At 51.1% G+C, this 21,546-nt stretch overlaps 1 protein-coding gene across 1 annotated transcript in view; it reads right to left on the bottom strand.

The window, feature by feature from the left end:
* The window catches only part of Relb (RELB proto-oncogene, NF-kB subunit), a 35,658-nt gene extending 20,431 nt beyond the window's left edge, over positions 1-15,227 (bottom strand). Inside the window, exons 1-5 of the mRNA XM_045134194.1 lie at positions 15,203-15,227; positions 14,730-15,104; positions 13,273-13,323; positions 9,234-9,242; positions 4,160-4,503 (exon numbers count right to left, since the gene is read on the bottom strand). Of these exons, the coding sequence (XP_044990129.1) occupies positions 4,160-4,503; positions 9,234-9,242; positions 13,273-13,323; positions 14,730-15,104; positions 15,203-15,227 (804 nt within the window). The remainder of the gene's footprint in view (positions 1-4,159; positions 4,504-9,233; positions 9,243-13,272; positions 13,324-14,729; positions 15,105-15,202) is intronic.
* Between the last annotated feature and the right edge of the window lie 6,319 nt (positions 15,228-21,546).

Genomic DNA, 21,546 nt, shown 5'->3' with positions numbered 1-21,546 from the left:
TTTTTTTGTTATTGTTTTCTGAGATAGGCTCTCTAGCTCCCAGGCTGACCTGGGAATTCACTATGTAGTCTCACGCTGGCCTCAAATGTGGATCCTTCTATCTCTGCTTCCAGAGTGCTAGGATTAAAGGCATGCACCAAAACACCTGGCCCTGGATTTCTTTTTGTTGGGGGAGGGACAGATTTTTTAAAATATATATATCTTATTAACTTGAGAGGGAAAGAGGTGAGAGAGAGAGAGGGAATGGGTACGCCAGGGCCTCCACTACCTTGTGCATCTGGCTTATGTGGGTCCTGGGGAATTGAACCTGGGTCCTTTGGCTTTGCAGGCAAGTGCCTTAACGACTAAGCCATCTAGGTAGGATTTTGCTCTAGCTCAGGCTGACCTGGAATTCACTCTGTAGTCTCAGGGTGGCTTTGAAATCACAACAATCTTCCTACCTCTGCCTCGCAAGTGCTGGGATTAAAGGCATGTTCCACCACACAGGGTTTTTGTGGTGTTGTTTTTTTTTTTTTTAAGAGAGCCAGAGAGGTAGAATTGGCACACCTGGGCCTCAGCCACTGCAATCCAACGCCACCTAGTGGTCATGTGCAGCCTTGCGCTTGTGTCACCTTCATGCATCTGGCTTATGCGGGATCTGGAGAGTCGAACATGGTTCCTAGCCAGGCATGGTGGTGCACATCTTTAATCTCAGCACTCAGGAGGCAGAGGTAGGAGGATCACCATGAGTTCAAGGCCAGCCTGAGACTAGATAGTGAATTTCAGGTCTGCCTGGGCCAGAGTGAGACCCTGCCTCAAAAAAACAAAAACAAGGGGGATCCCAAGTACAAGGCCAACCTCAGTGAGGAGAGAGAGGCAGTACTTTGTGAGAGGTCACCAACAGGAAGTTCCCAGCTTGAATAGGATGCTCAGGGGTTGAGCCCTGGGGGTGTGGCTCCGCAGTAATGCATTTGCATATGCCCCAGGAGGGAGAGTCAGTGGGCATGACACTGAGGTAGGACACTTATCTAGAATCCACCTGTGAGGGCCAACGGGAGGTTGGTTCAGCAGTACTGCCCCTGGACCTAGGTTCAATTCCCTGTAGAGAGGGTGGGAATGGGAGGATGGACACATTTCCTGCTCAAGTGGCAGTGGACAGCAACTAGCCCATTTAGACAGCGTCTGACTCTATGGGCCACTTAGCTCCCTCTAGTTCACTGGCTGGGCTCCTGCTGGCATCAAAGTCTCTTGAAACCAGCTATGAGCTTCCAAAATGGAAGTAAGTCTATAAAACACAATTATTAGCCAGGTGAGGTGGCGCACACCTTTATATATATTTTTTTACTTTTTTAAAATTTATTTATTTGAGAGCGACAGACACAGAGAGAAAGACAGATAGAGGGAGAGAGAGAGAGTGGGCACGCCAGGGCTTCCAGCCTCTGCAAACGAACTCCAGACGCGTGTGCCCCCTTGTGCATCTGGCTAACGTGGGACCTGGGGAACCGAGCCTCGAACTGGGGTCCTTAGGCTTCACAGGCAAGCACTTAACCGCTAAACCACCTCTCCAGCCCGCGCACACCTTTTTAATCCCAGCACTTGGGAGGGAGAGGTAGGAGCTTTTCTGTGAGTTTGAGGCCAGCCTAGGACTACAGAGTGACATCCAGGTTTATCCTGGGCTAGAGTAAGACCCTAGCTAGAGAAAAAAACAACAAAAAAAAACCCCAGCAATCGAAAGGCAGAGGTAGGAGGATTGCCATGAGTTCGAGGCCACCCTGAGACTACATAGTGAATTCCAGGTCAGTCTCAGCTAGAGTAAAACCCTACCAATAAAAGCCAAAATAATAAAAATAAAAATAAACCAGGCACGGTGGCACACGCCTTTAATCCCAGCAGCCAGGAGGCAGAGGTAGGAGAATCTCTGTAAGTTCCAGGCCACCCTGAGACTACATAGTGAATTCCAGATCAGCCTGAGCTAGAGTGAAACCCTACCTTGAAAAACCAAAAATAAATAAATAAATAATAATAACTAAATAAATAAAATACAATTACTTGAGGAGCTTGAGTGGGGCTATGCTTCCCTCTAGAGGAGAAATGGTATATTGACAGAGACTTGGGTTGACATTGTCACTGGGATCAGGCAGCAGGTAAGAGCAGATGGTAGTTTGTAATATTAGGGACAGTCCCACACAACAATCCCACATCATCCAAAACTTACTTTTTTTTTTTTTTTTTTTTTGAGGTAGTGTCTCACTCTAGTTAATGCTGACCTGAAATTCACTATGTAGTCTCAGGGTGGCCTTGAACTCACGGCTATCATCCTACCTCTGCCTCCTAAATGCTGGGATTAAAGGTATGCGCCACCATGCCTGGCTCCAAAACTTTTTTTTTTATTTTTAATTTATTTATTTGAGAGCGACAGACACAGAGAGAAAGACAGATAGAGGGAGAGAGAGAGAATGGGCGCACCAGGGCTTCCAGCCTCTGCAAACGAACTCTAGATGCATGCGCCCCCTTGTGCATCTGGCTAACGTGGGACCTGGGGAACCGAGCCTCGAACTGGAGTCCTTAGGCTTCACAGGCAAGCGCTTAACTACTAAGCCATCTCTCCAGCCCTCCAAAACTTGTTTTAAAAAAGATTTTAAAAAAATTCTATTTACTTATTTTCAAGCAGAGAGAGAGGTAGAAGAGAGGCAGACAGAGAGAGAATGAGCACACCACTGCAAATGAACTCCAGATGCATGTGCCCCTTGTGCATCTGGCTTATGTGGGTCCTACACAATCAATCCTTGGTCCTTTGGCTTCTTAGGCAAGCACCTTAACTGCTAAACTATTTCTCCAGCCCCAAAACTTTCTTTTTTTAAGTTTCTTTTTGTTTCTTTGTATGTTTTTTTTTGAGGTAGGGTCTCACTCTAGCGCAGGCTGACCTGGAATTCAGTATATAGACTCAGGGTGGTCTTGAACTCATGGCGATCTTCCAACCTTTGTCTCCCAAGTGCTGGAATTAAAGGTGTGTTTCACCATACCCACACAAACTTTCTCATTTTTAAGGTATGGCCTCACTCTAGCCCAGGCTAACTTAAAGCTCACTCTGTAGCCCAGGCTGGCCTCAAACCACACAATTCTACCAATCACAGCCTCTGGGGTGTTGGAATTTGTCTTGATATTTAAAATTTATGGGGCTGAGGAGATGGCTTAGCAGTTAAGCACTTGCCTGTGAAGCCTAAGGACCTTGGTTCGAGGCTAGGTTCCCCAGGCAGATGCACAAGGGGACACACGCATCTGGAGTTCATTTGCAGGCTGGAGGCCCTAGTGTGCCCATCTCTCTCTCTCTCTCTCTTTCTCTGTCATGCTCAAATAAATAAATAAACAAAATTAATTTTAAAATTTATTAATATGGGGTGGAGAGATGGCTTAGTCTTTGCCTGCAAAGGACCCAGGTTTGATTCCCTAGGACGATGTAAGCCAGATGCACAAGGGGGCACATGCATCTAGAGTTAGTTTGCAGCAGCTGGAGGCCCTGGCACACCCATTCTCTCCCCCCTCCCCCTCCCTCTCTCTCAAAGAAATAAATAATAAGAAATAAAGTATTAAAAAGAATTTGACCCGGGAGAGGTGGTGCACGCCTTTAACCCCAGCACTTGGGAGGCAGAGGTAGGAGGATCACTGTGAGTTCAATGCCACCCTGAGACTGCATAGTAAATTTCAGGTCAGCCTGGACTAGAGTAAAACCCTACCTCGAAGAAACTAATAATAATTTACTGTTGGATGTGTGTATGCGAAGGCACCTGTGCGTGCCCCAGGGCTCCCGAGCTCTAAGGAGCACCAGAAGCTGTGCCACTTTTTGCATCTGGTTTACATGGGTGCCTTGGGAATCGAACCCTGGGAGGGCAGGCTTTGCAAGCAAGTGCATTTAACCACTGAGCCACTTTCCCAAACCTCGGAGGGCTGGGATTATAGTCATGAACCACCATGCCTGGGATCAACACTTCGGTTTGGTTTGTTTCTTTGGGTTGGTTTTCTTAGGGTCTCGGTCTATAACCCATCCTGGTCTCCGGCGAGCCGTCCTCCTGCTGTTTATAGATAGGTCCCAACCACCCTGGCTGACCCTTTTGGATTCAAGGCCAGGTGACCGTACTCCCTAACCCAACATCACCGAGGGCAGGGCGCACGACGGACTCACCTCGATGGCAGGCAGCGTCTTGCTGGCCTCGGTGCTGCTCTCGCCGAGGATGCTGCCGGCCGAGCGGCCCTCGCACTCGTAGCGGAAGCGCATCCCTCTCTGCTTCGGCTGCTCCGTGATGACCAGGTGCGGCCTCGGGCTGGGCCCGGGCCCCGGGGACACCAAGCGGCCCAGCGTGCAGCCCCAGGGAGGGGGCGAGGCCGGGGAGGCGGGCGCCGCGGGGCCCAGGGTGACGGTGCTCAGCGAGGCCAGCCCGCGGGACACCAGGCGGGGCAGGTCGCCAGGGCCCTGCGGAGCCCCGTCCAGGCCGAAGCCGTTCTCCTTAATGTACTCATCGATGATTTCTGCGGGACAAGCAGACGCGGGCGTGAGATGCGCCAAAGGGCGAGGCTGCCTTCTCCTCCCACCCTTATCTCCGAGCTGGGGGGGGGGGTCTCCATCTAGCTCAGGCTGGCCTTGAACCCCACGGGAATCTTCCTCTCTCTGCCTCCCAAGTGCTGGGGTTAAAGGCGTGCGCCACCACGCCCGGCTCTTCTCCTTTTGGATTTTTTGAGACAATGATTCTCTGGTGCTGTGATTACACTGGCTTATTACTAGCTTTATGACTATTTTCTAATATTAAGGATTGAACCAAGGGCCTTGGGCATGCTAGACAGTTGCTATTCTATTATACCACGCCCCCAGCCCCTCACTGTGGATCCTAGACAGGTGCTCTACCTCTGAGCCACGCCCCCAGCCCCTCACTGTGGATCTAGACAAGTGCTCTACCTCTGAGCCACGCCCCCAGCCCCTCACTGTGGATCTAGACAAGTGCTCTACCTCTGAGCCACGCCACCAGCCCCTCACTGTGGATCTAGACAAGTGCTCTACCTCTGAGCCACTGCCCCAGCCCCTCACTGTGGATCCTAGACAGGTGCTCTACCTCTGAGCCACGCCCCCAGCCCCTCACTGTGGATCCTAGACAGGTGCTCTACCTCTGAGCCACGCCCCCAGCCCCTCACTGTGGATTCTAGACAGGTGCTCAACCTCTAAGCCACACCCCCAGCCCCTCACTGTGGATCCTAGACAGGTGCTCTACCTCTGAGCCACGCCCCCAGCCCCTCACTGTGGATCTAGACAAGTGCTCTACCTCTGAGCCACGCCCCCAGCTTCTCACTGTGGATCTAGACAAGTGCTCTACCTCTGAGCCACGCCCCCAGCCCCTCACTGTGGATCTAGACAGGTGCTCTACCTCTGAGCCACGCCCCCAGCCCCTCACTGTGGATTCTAGACAGGTGCTCAACCTCTAAGCCACACCCCCAGCCCCTCACTGTGGATCCTAGACAGGTGCTCTACCTCTGAGCCACGCCCCCAGCCCCTCACTGTGGATCTAGACAAGTGCTCTACCTCTGAGCCACGCCCCCAGCTTCTCACTGTGGATCTAGACAAGTGCTCTACCTCTGAGCCACGGCCCCAGCCCCTCACTGTGGATCTAGACAAGTGTTCTACCTCTGAGCCACGCCCCCAGCCCCTCACTGTGGATCTAGACAAGTGCTCTACCTCTGAGCCACGCCCCCAGCCCCTCACTGTGGATCTAGACAAGTGCTCTACCTCTGAGCCACGCCCCCAGCCCCTCACTGTGGATCTAGACAAGTGCTCTGCCTCTGAGCCATGCCCCCAGCCCCTCACTGTGGACTCTAGACAAGGGCTCTACCTCTGAGCCACGTCCCCAGCCCCTCACTGTGGATCCTAGACAAGTGCTCTACCTCTGAGCCACGCCCCCAGCCCCTCACTGTGGATCTAGACAAGTGCTCTACCTCTGAGCCACGCCCCAGCCCCTCACTGTGGGTTCTAAACAAGTGCTCTACCTCTGAGCCCCAGCCCCTCACTGTGGATCCTAGACAAATGCTCTACCTCTGAGCCACGCCCCCAGCCCCTCACTGTGGATCCTAGACAAGTGCTCTACCTCTGAGCCACGCCCCCAGCCCCTCACTGTGGATCTAGACAAGTGCTCTACCTCTGAGCCACGCCCCCAGCCCCTCACTGTGGATCCTAGACAAGTGCTCTACCTCTGAGCCACCCCCCCAGACCCTCCCTGTGGATCTAGACAAGGGCTCTACCTCTGAGCCACGCCCCCGGCCCCTCACTGTGGACTCTAGACAAGTGCTCTACCTCTGAGCCACGACCCCAGCCCCTCACTGTGGATCTAGACAAGTGCTCTGCCTCTGAGCCACGCCCCCGGCCCCTCACTGTGGATCTAGACAAGTGCTCTACCTCTGAGCCACGCCCCCAGCCCCTCACTGTGGATCTAGACAAGTGCTCTACCTCTGAGCCACGCCCCCAGCCCCTCACTGTGGATCTAGACAAGTGCTCTACCTCTGAGCCACGGCCCCAGCCCCTCACTGTGGATCCTAGACAAGTGCTCTACCTCTGAGCCACGCCCCCAGCCCCTCACTGTGGACTCTAGACAAGTGCTCTACCTCTGAGCCACGCCCCCAGCCCCTCACTGTGGATCTAGACAAGTGCTCTACCTCTGAGCCAGCCCCAGCCCCTCACTGTGGATCTAGACAAGGGCTCTACCTCTGAGCCACGCCCCCAGCCCCTCACTGTGGATCTAGACAAGTGCTCTACCTCTGAGCCACGCCCCCAGCCCCTCACTGTGGATCTAGACAAGTGCTCTACCTCTGAGCCAGCCCCAGCCCCTCACTGTGGATCTAGACAAGGGCTCTACCTCTGAGCCACGCCCCCAGCCCCTCACTGTGGATCTAGACAAGTGCTCTACCTCTGAGCCAGCCCCAGCCCCTCACTGTGGATTCTAGACAAGTGCTCTACCTCTGAGCCACGCCCCCAGCCCCTCACTGTGGATCTAGACAAGTGCTCTACCTCTGAGCCACGCCCCCAGCCCCTCACTGTGGACTCTAGACAAGGACTCTACCGTTGTTTCCATTTTACACAAACGCTATACCACTAAACTATATAATTTTGGGTTAAGTTTTCTGTGGGTATAATTTTGGCTTGGAGTCCCAGGGTGCCCGAAGCCGTGGGAGCCTTCTCAACAGAAGACTGACAAGCTAGGACATAACAAAATCCGTCTTGTGTGTCTTGGCAGTGAAAGGGGCAAGGGCAGGCACGGGCAGCCGTGAGCTGGTGATTGCCCTGCTTGCAGATGGGAGATTGAGGGTGGAGCAGGGAGTATACAGGAAAGGTAAACATATTTGAAGTAAAAATGCAAAGATAGAAGCACTAAATGAAACCGGGTGTGGTGGTGCACTCGTTTTTTTTTTTTTTTTGTGGTGTACAATTTTAATCCTGGCACTCGGCAGACAGAGGCAGGAAGATCACTGTTGAGTTTGAGGCCACATAGTGAATTCCAAGTAAACCTGGGCTAAAGTGAGCTACTACTAGAAAAACAAACAAAAAACAAACGTGCTAAACGGAACTTGGTGGCACAGTGCTGCACGCTGTCACCCCAACGCTGGAGAGGCTGAAAGCACACAGATTATAAACTCAAAATGCTGCAGTGAGGGGTTGGGGGTGTGGCTCCCTAGTAGAGCAACCGCCTAGCCTGCCCAACATCCTTGGCTCCATCCTTAGTAATACAAAATAGTAATAAACGATTGTAATCCCAACACGTGGGAGGCTGAGTCTGGAGAAGGGTGAATTTTAGAATTTCAGGTCTGGGCTACATGGCAAGACCCTGCCCCAAAAACAAAAAGCCAGGGCTAGAGAGATGGCTTAGCAGTTAAGACTCTTGCCTGAGGAGCCTAAGGACTCAGGTTCAATTCCCCAGGACCCAGGTAAGCCATCTGCACAAGGTGGCACATACATCTGGAATTTGTTTGCAATGGCTGCAGGCCTCTATCTGCCCCTCTTTCTTTCAGATCAATAAATAAAAATGAAATATTAAAAAAAAAAAAGCCAGGCATGGTGGTGCATGCCTTTAATCCCAGCACTTTGGAGGCAGAGATAGGGGGACCACCCTGAGTTTGAAGCCACCCAGAGACTACAGAGTGAATGCCAGGTCAGCTCTAACTTGGGGAAAAAAAAAATCATCCTTTGGGCTGGAGAGATGGCTTAGCGGTTAAGCGCTTGCCTGTGAAGCCTAAGGACCCCGGTTCGAGGCTCGGTTCCCCAGGTCCCACGTTAGCCAGATGCACAAGGGGGCGCACGCGTCTGGAGTTCGTTTGCAGAGGCTGGAAGCCCTGGCGCGCCCATTCTCTCTCTCTCTCCCTCTATCTGTCTTTCTCTCTGTGTCTGTCGCTCTCAAATAAATAAATATTAAAAAAAAAATCATCCTTTTCCCTAAGCCCAATAAAAAACAACTACAAGCCCTTTCTGCTTCTCGTACCCACCTAGGCTAGTCTCCTTTGGGGTTCCATACTTGTCCTTGCTGTGCCTGGTCCCTGAAGTGTTTCCCCTTCTGCCCTCTCTGCAAATGTTCCCTCTACCTTTCTTTCCTGTTTGTTTTTTCGTTTTTGTTTTTTCGAGGTAGGGTCTCACTCTAGCCCAGGCTGACCTGGAATTTATTCTGTAGTCTCAGGGTGGCCTCGAACTCTCGGCGATCCTCCTACCTCTGCCTCCCAAGTGCTGGGATTAAAGGCGTGTGCCACCACGCCTGACCCCTCTCTGCTTTTTTGAGACAGGGCCTCACTATGTAGTCTAGGCTGGCCTCCAACTCATAGCAATCCTACTGCCTCAGCCTCCCGAATGCTGGGCTTACATGGCTTACACGTGTGCATCACTATTCCTGGCCTCCACCATGTGGAGCATCTCTCTCTGCGTGTTTATTTCCTGTGACCCCTCATCACAATCTCACTTTCTCCTGTTCCATCATCCCTAACTGCCCCATTCTCTGGCCAGCTCCTTCTCTGGGCAACGCCTTGGTTACGTTCAAAGCACACAGCAGGACCCGGTGATGTCCCTACAGTAACGAAGACACTGGCATCGCTGAGCACTTTACCTCAGAGTGCGGCTTTGTTCAAATCCCCGGGAGCCCTGGGACTCTCACCAAAGCAACCTCCACTCATCAAACAAGGAAGGGCCCCGGAACCTCCTCTTTTGAGACCGCCCTGACCTTTGACCCCCTGATACTCACCCAGTTCATCTGTGGAAGGAAAAGAAAGAGAAAGGTAAGCTTTACAGAGTACCCAACTTGCCATCTTCCATCAGACAACCCCCAACCTACCTCCGCAGTGACCCCCTTTTCCTCTCTCTGTGAAGTTCTAGGTGGATCCCCAACCCCATTGTCCCTTCTTTTTTTTTTTAAATATTTTCTTGGTCATTTTTTATTTATTTATTTGAGAGCGACAGACAGAGAGAAAGACAGAGGAAGAGGGAGAGAATGGGCGCGCCAGGGCTTCCAGCCCCTGCAAACGAACTCCAGACACGTGCGCCCCCTTGTGCATCTGGCTAACGTGGGACCTGGGGAACCGAGCCTCGAACCGGGGTCCTTAGGCTTCACAGGCAAGCGCTTAACCGCTAAGCCATCTCTCCAGCCCCCCATTGTCCCTTTTGCAATATCACCCTTTCTGCTCCTAATGTGAAGGGCCTAGCATTAGGGTATCCTCAAAGTAAGCCAAAGGTCACCTCAGAAAAAATATTGCAGAGCCAACTGTGCTGATGCCAAGAGTTCGAGGCCACCCTGAGACTACAAATTGAAGTCCAGGTTGGCCTGAGCTAGAATGAGACCCTACCTCGAAAAACTAAACCAAACCAAAAGAACAACAAGACAAAAAGATAAAAATAAAAAAAAATACAAATTGGGGCATCTGGAGTTTGTCTGCAATAGTTACTGGCCCTGGAGTACCCATTCTCTCCCTCCCTCCCTCCCTCTCTGTGTCTCTCACGAAAAAATAATAAATAGCTGAGCATGGTGGTGCATGTCTTTAATCCCAGCACTTGGGAGACAGAGGTAGGAGGATCGCTGTGAGTTCAAGGCCACCCTGAGACTCCATAGTGAATTCCAGGTCAGTCTGGGCTAGAGTGAGAGCCTGTCTCAGAAAACGAAAAATAAATAAATATCCAAACAAACCTCCCATCAACACCCAGAGAGGACAACCGGAAACCCGTCAGAAGCAAACAGTCCCTGAAGTCACACGGCAGGGAGGATGGCAGGGTCACTGAGCAGGTGACCGGCTCAGGGACTGAAAACTCAGAACCTTCCCACTGCTGGATTGGCCCTCCTCCTCCTCTATGTCCAGGGCGTGGCGCTTGGCAGCCAGAACTTTGCCCCCTTGAAAGGGAGCGTTCATGTTCCCCTTATCTCATGCAACCTATGAGGTCAGCAGGTGCTAAGGTGTTCTGCAGGCAGTTGGCATGTCAAGGCTGCTCAAGATCACCGGCAGGAGCCAGGCGTGGTGGCACATGCCTTTAATCCCAGCACTCAGGAGGCCGAGATAGGAGGATCACCATGAATTCAAGGCCACCCTGAGACTACATAGTGAATTTCAGATCAGCCTGGGCTAGAAGGAAACCCTACCTCAAAAAAAAAAAAGAAAAGAAAAAATAAAACAAAAACAAATAACAGCAACAAAAAAAAGGAAAGAAGAGGTGGGAGAAAAAGATTGTTTCTTGTCAAGGAGGGAAGAGAGGGAGATAAAAAAGATAGAATTCTGGGCTGGGAACGGGGTTCAGTAGTAGAATGTTTTCTGTCCTGCGTGAGGCTCTCACATTAAATCACATTATAAGTACCAAAGAGTGTGAATCATGACTATCCTATTCTTACTGTACCCAAGGGTCTCCTGCCTGTGGCTCATCAACATGCAGGAATTTTGCCAGGCATGGTGGCACACGCCCTTAATTCCAGCACTCTGAAGGCAGAGGTAGGAGGATCTCTGTGAGTTCCAGTCCAGCCTGGGACTACAGAGTAAATTCCAGGTCAGCCTCAGCTAGAGGAAAAACTCTACCTGGAAAACGAAAAACAAAACAAAATAAAATTTCTAATTCACTGTTTGCACATCTGCCTCCCCATCTAGGCATAAGGAACCCCATAAGCACAGGTCAATGCCCGGCACAGGGCCACTTACAGAACGGGCACTCAATAAATATCCACCGCCAGAAATGACTCTCAGCTGGGCATGGTGGCACACGCATTTAATCCCAGCACTCAGGAGGCAGAGGTAGGAGGATCACTGTGAGTTTGAGGACACCCTGAAACTACATAGTGAACTCCAGGTCAGCCTGGACTAGAGTGAGACCCTATCTCAAAAAAAAAAAAAAAAAAAAAGACTCTTGTTTGAGGCTGGGTGTGGCGGTACACACTTTTAAAAAACATTTTATTTATTTCCTTGAGAGAAAGACAGACAGAGGAAGATAGAGAGAATGGGCATGCCACGGACTCTAGCCACTGCAAACAAACTCCAGACACCTGTGCCACCTTGTGCATCTGGCTTTATGAGGGTACTGAAGAATCGAACCAGGGTCCTTTGGCCTTGCTAGCAAGCATCTTTACCGCTAAGCCATCTCTTCAGCCTTGATGCATACATCTTTGATCCCAGCACTCAGGAGGCAGAGATGGGGGGAGGGAGGTGGTCACTATGGGTTCAAGGCCAATCTGGGCTACAGAATGAGTTCCAGGTCAGCCTGAGCTAGAGGAAGAGTCTACCTCGAAAAAAAAAAAAAAAAAAACTTTTTGTTTTTGAGGTAGGGTCTCACTCTAGGAATTCAGTATGTAGGTGGCCTTGAACTTCTCTTACCTCTGCCTCCCCAATGCTGGGATTATAGGCATGAGCCACCATACCTGGCTTAGCCTCTTTCTCTGTTAAATATATAAATAAATAAACAAACAGCCTGGTGTAGTGGTGCACACCTTTCATCCCAACACTCAGAAGGCCAGAGGTAAGAGGATTGTCATGAGTTCGATGCCACCTTGAGACTGCTACATAGTGAATTCCAGGTCAACCTGGGCTAGAGTGAGACCCTACTCCAAAAATCCACAACATTTTTTAAGTACTTTGTAATTTAATAATTTTTTTTCCCTCATTTTGGAGATTGAAGGGATCTCACTATGTACCCCAGAGTAGCCTAAAATTCAAGATTTTCCTACTTTAGCCTGTCAAGTGCTGATATTATAGACGCCGGGCACCATGCCTGGCTGGAGGGACTTCTTTTGGGCTGGTATTTCCTGGTATCTCTTGGGAACTTCCTAAAAATGCAAATCCTTGGGGCTGGGCACAAATTTGCTGAGTCAGAAACTCTCCAGACAAGCTGGGCATAGTGGGGGCACAGTCGGGGCGTAGTGGGGGCACACCTTTACTCCCAGCACTCGGGAGGCAGGCAGAGGCTGGTTGCTGTGAGTCGCACAGGGTGAGGCATGCATCTGTAGTGGCAAGAGCTACGGGTGGCTCATTCTCTCTCCCCCCAACCTATCTCAAATAGAGTTTATTTTATTTTATTCATTGATTTATTTTGGTTTTTCGAGGTAGGGTCTCACTCTAGCCCAGGCTGACCTGGGATTCACTATGTAGTCTCAGGGTGGCCTCAAACTCAGGGTAGTCCTCCTACCTCTGCCTCCCCAGTGCTGGGATTAAAGGTGTGCATCACCATGCCTGGCTTCAAATAGATATAGATATAGATATAGATATAGATATAGATATAGATATAGATATAGATATAGATATATAGATATAGATATAGATATAGATATAGATATAGATATATAGATATAGATATAGATAGGTGCCAGGTATTATGGCCATCTAACAGATGAAGATACCTGAGGCCCAGATAAGGGAAGAAGTGACTGTGGACTTTCATCACATAGATATGTGAGCCCCAGCTCTAAGGCCCAAGGTATACCGTGGTGAATTAATTAATTTCTTCTTTCTTTCTTTCTTTCTTTTTTTTTTTTTTTTGGTTTTTTGAAGTAGGGTTTTACTCTGTAGTCTCAGGGTGGCCTTGAACTCACAGCGATCCTCCTGCCTCCCGTGCTGGGATTAAAGGCGTGCGCAACTACGCCCGTTGTCCATGGGTAATTTCTATATGGGAAAGAGTCTCTTCGAGGAGTGGGCGGTAAACGGTCAGGGACAAGATGCAGTGTATCCAATTCCCCCCCACACCCCAAGCATGGGCGTGCCCAACCCTGTCCCCAGGGGCTCCCGGTATGCAGGTGTGAGGGGTTATGGAGGGCAGCTCACCTGTGGTCCTGGAAACATGCAAGGAGAGTGAGGAGAGGTCACCTCCAGACCCTGTGAGGAGGACACAATGTTGAGCTGCAATTCTCCCATGCTCCTGTCCTCTTAGCCACGCCCCTTTGGATCAGACCCTGCCTCCTGACCACCTGCTGTACACTCAGGCTTCCCTAACTTTATTTTAATATATTTTATTTTTATTTATTTATTTGACAGAAAGAGAGAGAATGGGCACACCAGGGCCTCCAGCCACTGCAAACGAACTCCAGACGCAGCTCCCTCTTGTGCAGCTGGCTTAAGTGGACTGGGGAGTTGAGCCTAGATCCTTTGACTTTGTAGGCAAACACCTTAACTGCTAAGCCATCCCTCCAGCCCAACTTTTAAAATATACATATTTAGTTATTTATTTTAAAAAGAGAAAGAGGGGCTGGAGAGATGGCTTGGTGGTTAAACACTTGCCTGTGATGCCTAAGGACCCTGGTTCGAGGCTCGATTCCCCAGGACCCACGTTAGCCAGATGCACAAGGGGGCGCACGCATCTGGAGTTCGTTTGCAGTGGCTGGAGGCCCTGGCGTGCCCATTCTCTCTCTCTCTCTCTCTCTCTCATTGTCACTCTCAAGTAAATAAATAAAAATGTATTTAAAAAAAAAGAGAGAGAGAGACAGACAGAATAGGCATATCAGGGCCTCCATCCACTGTAACTGAACTCCAGACGCATGTGCCACCTTGCGCATCTGGCTTTACTTGGGTACTGGGGAATCGAACCTGGGTCCTTTGTCTTTGCTGCAAGGTGCCTTAACCTCCACGTCATCTCTCCAGGGCTCCCTTGGTAAAATATTCTATTTGAGAGAGAGGACCAAGCCGCCTTTTCCTCAGGATAAGCCCCGCCCCCTTGGTCATACTGGGTGGAGCCAGACTGCCTTAGGAGTTACGCCCCGCCCCTTTATCTCCCCTGGGTCCAGCCAGGCAGCCTTGGACGTTAGGCCCCGCCTACTTTCTCGGGATAGACCACGCCCCCTTTCCCTCCGCCTCAGACCACGCCCCTTCCACGCTCTCCAGCGCAGCGCCCCGCCCCCCGCGCTGCCTCGGCGTCAGGCCCCGCCCACTCTCCGGCGGGACGCCCCGCCCCCCGCGCTGCCTCGGCGTCAGGCCCCGCCCACTCTCCGGCGGGACGCCCCGCCCCCCGCGCTGCCTCGGCGTCAGGCCCCGCCCCCTCCCCACTCTCCGGCGGGACGCCCCGCCGTGTGCGCGTTCGGCTCGGACCCTTCCCCATCCCGCCCGTCCGCCTCTTTCCCGGGAGGGGAGACCGTGTCTCCGCGCCACCGCTCCCCGCTCCCGCGCGCGACACCGCCACACACGCGTGGACAGCCCGAAATGACCCTGGGACCCCCCCCCCCGAGAGTTCCCCTCAAAACCCCGACCCGGCCCCGCACGCCGCTCCCGTCCTCCCCGGCTCCGCTTACCCAAGGCCCCCAGCTCGGGCGCGGCGGACGCTCTGGCGACGCGGCGACTCGGCATGGCCCGGCCAGCGGGGACGGACGGCGCGAAGGCCGGCTCGCTCACTCCGGAGGGGGGCGGGCCGCGCAGCCGGCGCTGGAAGGACGATCGCGGCCCGGGAGACGAGAGAGGAGCACGGGCTTTTTTTCGTCGCGGGGGAGGGCCGCGGGTGAAGGCCGCCCGGGCTGGACGCGCAGCGCCCCGGGGTTGTTGGGGGGCGCCGAGCCGGGCCGGGCCGGGCCGGGCTGGGCTGGGGCGGGAGGGCGGGGGCGGGGCGGCGGAATTCCCCGGCGCAGCGGGCCTCCGCGTCCATTGGCCAGCGCGCCTCCGTGACGTCACGCCTGAGGGGACCGGGAAACCCCCCGCGGGTCACGTGACGGCGGGGGCGGGGCCGGCCGGGAAGAGAAGGCTGGGCGCTGGGGAGGTCCCCCCACCCCACCCCCGGGCACGCGTGGCTGCCCCATGGCTCTGGCATTTGAGACCATTTGAGGCTTGGCACCCCACCCTTTGAGTAGGCTGGGAAACCGGGCTCGCCCTTGCTGACTTGAACCTGCCGGCTTAACTTTACTGGATAGGAAGGAAACCTCAGGCAAGGTACCCTGCTGCTGCACTTGATGAGAAATAATGTTTTTCGGGGGTTTGGGGAGATGGCTTAGCCGTTAAGGCACCAGCCTGCAAACCGAAAGGACCCAGGTTCGATTCCGCAGGACCCACTAAAGCGAGATGCAAAAGGTGACGCAGCCATTTGCAGCTGCTGGAGGCCCTGCTATGCCCATTCTCTATCTGCCTCTTCCCCCCCTCCTCTCAAATAAATAAATAAATAAATGAATGAATATATATATATATATATGTTGTTTGTTTGTTTGTTTTTGAGGTAGGGTCTCACTCTAAGGCTGACCTGGAATTCACTATATAGTGTCAGGATGGCCTCGAACTTACGGTGATCCTCCTACATCTGCCTCCCAAGTGCTGGGATTAAAGGCGTGGACCGCCAGGGTTGGATTTTATTTGCGGGGGGGGGGGGAATTATTTTTTTTTAATTTTGTTTGTTGTTATTTTTATTTATTTGAGAGCGACAGAGAGAGAAAGAGGCAGATAGAGAGAGGGAGAGAGGGAATGGGCGCGCCGGGGCCTCCAGCCACTGCAAACGAACTCCAGATGTGTGCGCTCCCTTGTGCATCTGGCTAACGTGGGTCCTGGGGAATCTAGCCTTGAACCAGGGTCCTTAGGCTTCACAGGCAAGCGCTTAACCGCTAAGCCATCTCTCCAGCCCTCTTTTTTTTTTTTAATAAAATATGTTTAAAAGATTTATTTATTTATTAGAGACAGGTGGGGGCGGGGGGGGAGAGAGAGAGAGAGAATGGGGCCAGGGCCTCTAGCCACTGCAAACAAATGGCTCTGTAGGCATGTGCCTTAACCTTTAAGCCATCTCTCCAGCCCACAGTGTAGATTGTTAAAAGAAAATGTTTTTATTTTCAAGCAGAAAGAGATAAAAGAGAGACAGGGAGAATGGGCATACCAGGGCCTCCAGCTGCTGCAAACAAACTTCAGATGCATGTGCCACTTTGTGCATTTGGCTTTGTGTGGGTACTGGAGAATCGAACTCAGGTCATTAAGCTTTGCAGACAAGCACCTTTTACTGATGAGCCATGTCTTCAGCCCCTAGGGTTTTTTTTGTTTTTTTATTTTTTAAGGTAGGGACTCACTCCAGCTCAGGTTGAGCTAGAATTCACTATGTAGTCTCAGGCTGGCCTCAAACTCATATAGTGATCCTGCTAACTCTGCCTCCCAAGTTCTGGAACTAAAAGTGTGTGCCACCATGGCTGGCTGTAGATTTGTTTTAATCCTTATATATCGATAATGTCTTTTTTTTTTTTTTTCACTCTATCCCAGGCTGACCTGGAACTCATTCTGTAGCCCCTGGCTGGCTTTGAATTCCTTGTGATCCTCCTACCTCAACCTCCCAAGTGCTGGGACTAAAGATGTACACCAACACACTCACCTCTTTTCAATATATTTTTGAATGAGTGGGTGGGTTTTTTGGTTTGTTTTGTTCCAAAATACCTACAACTAGTCCAGCATGGTAGCTTAGTCTAGGAATGATAGCATTGCTCCTGCAGAGCAATGAGCCCAGCCCAGGAGCAAAGGGCTTACCTAGGGATCTCACATGTGCCACACAACAGCCCCAGAAGCAGGTGCTAAAAGTAGGATTATAAACCGGGCGTGGTGGCACACGTCCTTAATGCCAGCACTTGGGAGGTAGAGGAAGGATCACCATAAGTTTGAGACCAGCCTGAGTGTACATAGTGCATTCCAGTTCAGCCTGGGTTAGAGTGAGACCTTACCTCCAAAAAAAAAAAAAGAAGAAGAAGAAGGAAAGAAAGGAAGAAAGGAAGCCGGGCGTGGTAGCACACGTCTTTAATCCCAGCACACGGGAGGCAGAGGTAGGAGGATTGCCGTGAGTTCGAGGCCACACTGAGATGACAGTGAATTCCAGGTCAGCCTGAGCTAGAATGAGATTCTATATTGGAAAACCAAAAACTAAATTAAAAAAAAAAAAAAAAGCCAGGCCTGATGGTGCACGCCTTTAATCCCACCACTCAGTAGGCAGCAGTAGGAGGATCGCCATGAGTTTAAAGCCACCCTGAGACTACATAGTGAATTCCAGGTCAGCCTGAGCTACAGTGAGACCCTACCTTGAAAAACCAAAAAGAAAAAAAGAAAGAAAGAAAAAAATTTAAAAAAGAAAGAAAGCGAAAGAGAGAAAGTAGGATTTTAGCAGAGGAGCCTGGGGCTGGAGGTCAGGTGGCCATGTGATGACATCGCATTCCTAAGCCACCTATGGGTGTGAGGATGTGGGAGTGACCCTTGGGCTCTAATTCAGACCAGAGGCCCTCCCAGACCACAGCCAGGGTGGCTTGACCTCTCCGTAGCAGCTCCTGGGACATCTGAACCTCCCCCTTCTGGGACCATGTGGGTGCACTGAGCCGTGCACCACGGTTGCTGAGTGCCTGCCGTCTGCCGCGGCTGGTACCGAACTGGAGGCGACAGCCTGGGCTGCTCCAGGAGGCCGATCAAACTGACACAGAGACAACTACTGCTGTGGAGCCAGCAGCCTGCTCTGTTAGGGCTTTTATTATCATTGCTTTGGGTTCTGATTTTTCGTGTTAAGAGTCTCCCTCTAGCCCAGGCTGACCTGGAATTCACTATGTAGTCTCAGGATGACCTCGAACTCTTGGTGATCCTCCTTACCTCTGCCTCCTGAGTGCTGGGATTAAAGGCACGTGCCACCAGGTCTATAGGGTTTTGTTGTTGTTGATGTTGCTTTTTCAAGGTAGGGTTTCCCTTTAACCCAGGCTTCCCTGGAAAATGTTCTGTAGCCTAGTCTGGCCTTAAACTCATGGCAACCTTCCTACCTCAGTCCTGAGTGCTGGGATTCCAGATGTCAGTCACCACCTTTGGATTTAGACCTGAACTATTTTTGTTGTTGTTGTTGTTTATTTTTATTTATTTATTTGAGAGCAACAGATAAGAGAAAGAAAGGCAGATAGATAGTGAATGGGCACGCCAGGGATTCCAGCCACTGTAAACAAACTCCAGATGCATGTGCCACGTTGTGCATCTGGCTTATGTGGGTCCTAGGGAATTGAGCCTCAAACGGGGGTTCTTGGGCTTCACAGGCAAGTGCTTAACCGCTAAGCCATCTCTCCAGCCCTAATTTTATTTATTTATTTGACAGAGAAAGAGAGAGAGACAATGGGCACACCAGGGCCTCCAGCCACTGCAAACGAACTCCAGATGTGTGTACCTCCTTGTGCATCTGGCTAATGGGAGTCATGGGGAATTGAACCTGGGTCCTTTGGCTTTGCAGGCAAATGCCTTAACCACTAAGCCATCCCTCCAGCCCTGGACCTGAACTATTTTGTGTGTGAATACGGGCACACGCATGTCATGGCACGTGTATGGAGGGCAGAGGACAACTTTGGGTATTTGACTTCCAGCGTGTTTGAGGCATGATCTCTTATTGCTCTCCACTGTTTCCACCAGGCTAGTTGGCCTACACGCTTCCAAGAGAGTCTTGTGTCTCCACCACCTTTTTTTTTTTTTTTTCTCTTTCCCCAGGGAGGGTCTCACTCTGGCCCAGGCTGACCTGGAATTCCCTGTGTAGTTTCACGGTGTCCTTGAACTCACAGCGATCTTCCTACCTCTGCCTCCCCAGTGCTGGGATTAAAGGTGTGCGTCACCACGCCCAGCTTCTCCTCCCTCCTTGTCACAGGTGTCCTGGACTTATGCTACAGTGTCCAGCTTTTACTCGGGTCATGGATATCCAAATTTAGGTACTTGTGCTGGCATGACACACACTTTGGCTGTTGAGCTGTGGTGGTGTGCACACCTTTAATCCCAGCACTCTGGAAGCTGATGCAGGAGGACCACTGTGAGTTCCAGGCCACCCTGAGACTACATAGTGAATTCCAGGTCAATCTGGGCTAGAGCGAGATAGTACCCTAAAAAATAAAAAAAAGTAGCTGGAGGGCTGGAGAGATGGCTCAGCAGTTAAGGCGCTTGCCTGCAAAACCTAACAACCCAGGTTCAGTTCCCCAGGACACACATGGAGCCAGACGCACAAAGTGGCACATGCATCTGGAGTTCGTTTGCAGAGGCTGGAGGCCCTGGCGTGCCCATTCTCTCTCTCTCTCTGCTGGCAAATAAGTAAATACATAAAAATATGTTTGCCTGCAAAGCCTAAGGATCCAGGTTTGACCCCTCAGAGCCCATATAAGCCAAACACACAAGGTGATGCATCCTCACAAGGCAGGACACGCCTCTGAAGTTCAACTGTAGTGGCTAGAGGCCCTGGTGTACCAATTCTCTCTCCCCTGCCTTCTCTCATAAAAATTTTTTAAAATACAGCTGGAGGGCTGGGTAGATGGCTCAGTGGTTGAAGATGCTTGTTTGCAAAGACTTCTTGCCTGGGTTCAATTCCTCAGTACCCATGCAAAGCCAGATGAATGTGGTACATGGGTCTGGAGTTCATTTACTGGAGAAAGGGTCTCTGGCACACCCATACTCTAAATATTAAAAAAAAAAAATTAACTCCAGATGCAGGTGCCACTGGGTTATGGGGTCCTGGAACTGGAAGCTTGGTGTGGTGGCTCATGCCTTTTATTCCAGCACTCAGGAAGTTGAGGTAGGAGGACCGCTGTAAGTTCAAAGCCAGCCTGAGACTAGAGTAAGGTCTATGTCAGCTATGTTCTAGAAGTGAGACCTTGTCTCAAAAAGAAAAAAAAAAAAACTCAGGCACTTGCTTGCAAAGCCTACCAGCCCATGTTCAGTGCCCCAGTACCCATGTAAAGCTGAGGGTCAAAGTGGCGCATGCATCTGGAGTTCATTTGCAGAGGCCCTGGCATGCTGGTGTTTTCTCCCAAGTAAATAAATAAAAACATTTTTTCCCCCCGGTTTTATGAGGTAGGGTCTCACTGTAGCCCAGGCTGACCTGGAATTCACTATGTAGTCTCAGGGTGGCCTCCCAAGCGCTGGGATTAAAGGCATGTACCACCATGCCTGGCTAATAAAAACTATTTTAAAATATTGTATTTATTTATTTGAGAGGACAGAGAGAGGGACAAAGAGAGCATGGGCGCACCAGAGCCTACAACTACTGCAAACTAAGACTTGACACCTGTGCCATTTTGTGCGTCTGCTTTTCTGTAGTTGAGGAATCACACCTAAGTCACTGGGCTTTGCAGGCAAGTGCCTGAACTCCTGAGCCATCTCTCCAGCCCCATACCCCTTTAAAATTATTTTCTCATTTTTTTTTCCAAGATAGGGTCTGGCTGTAGCCCAGGCTGACCTGGAATTCGAACTCACAGCAATCAATTCTCCTAACTCTGTCTCCCAAATTCTGAGATGAAAGGTGTGTGCTACCACGCCCGGCCCCTTTTAATTTTTTTTTTTTAAGTAGGGTCTCGATCTAGCCCAGGCTGACCTGGAATTTACTATGTAGTCTCAGGGTGGCCTCCAAGTAACAGCAGTCCTCTTACATCAGCCTCCAGAGTGCTGGGATTAAAGGTGTGCACCACCATGCCTGGCTTAACTAAAATTTTTAATTTTAATTTGTATTTATTTATTTGAGAGTAACAAAGAGGTAGAGAGAGAGAAGGGTACACCAGGGCCTCTAGCCATTGCAAACTTCAGATGTATGCACCATTGTACTAGTGAGTACTAGGGAATTGAACCCAGGTCATTATGCATTGCGGGCAAGAGCCTGAACTGCTGAGCCATCTCTTCAGCCCTCTTTCTATTTCAAACAGTTAACTGGTGCCAGGCATGGTGCCCTTGGGATGCAGAGGTAGGAGATCACTGTGAGTTTGAGGCCAGCCTGAGACTACATAGGGAATTCCAGGTCAGCCTGGGCTACAATATTGCAAGAGACCCAGCTTTGAACCCCATCCCCCCATAGAAAAGGCTGGAGAAATGCTTTGCTTTGCTGTTAAGGTGCTTTGCAGCAAAGCCAAAAGACTCAGGTTCGATTCCCCAGGACCCACATTAAGCCAGATGCACAAGGTGGTACATGTGTCTGGAGTTTGTTTGCAACGGCTGGAAGCCCTGGCGCGCCCATTCTTTTCTTTCTCTGACCTGGCATTCACTATGTAGTCTCAGGATGGCCTCGAACTCACAACGATCCTCCCACCTTTGCCTCCTGAGCGCCGGGATTAATCACCACGCCCCGCTATTCCTTGTCCTCTGCTTTGAGAACCGTGCCTGGCAGTGCTACGCCGTGTA

Source organism: Jaculus jaculus, chromosome 14 (genome assembly GCF_020740685.1).
Source record: "Jaculus jaculus isolate mJacJac1 chromosome 14, mJacJac1.mat.Y.cur, whole genome shotgun sequence".
NCBI classification, from domain to species: Eukaryota; Metazoa; Chordata; class Mammalia; order Rodentia; family Dipodidae; genus Jaculus; species Jaculus jaculus.
The sequence above is the reverse complement of the archived record's forward strand: the minus strand, read 5'-3'. Positions and strand labels throughout refer to the sequence as shown.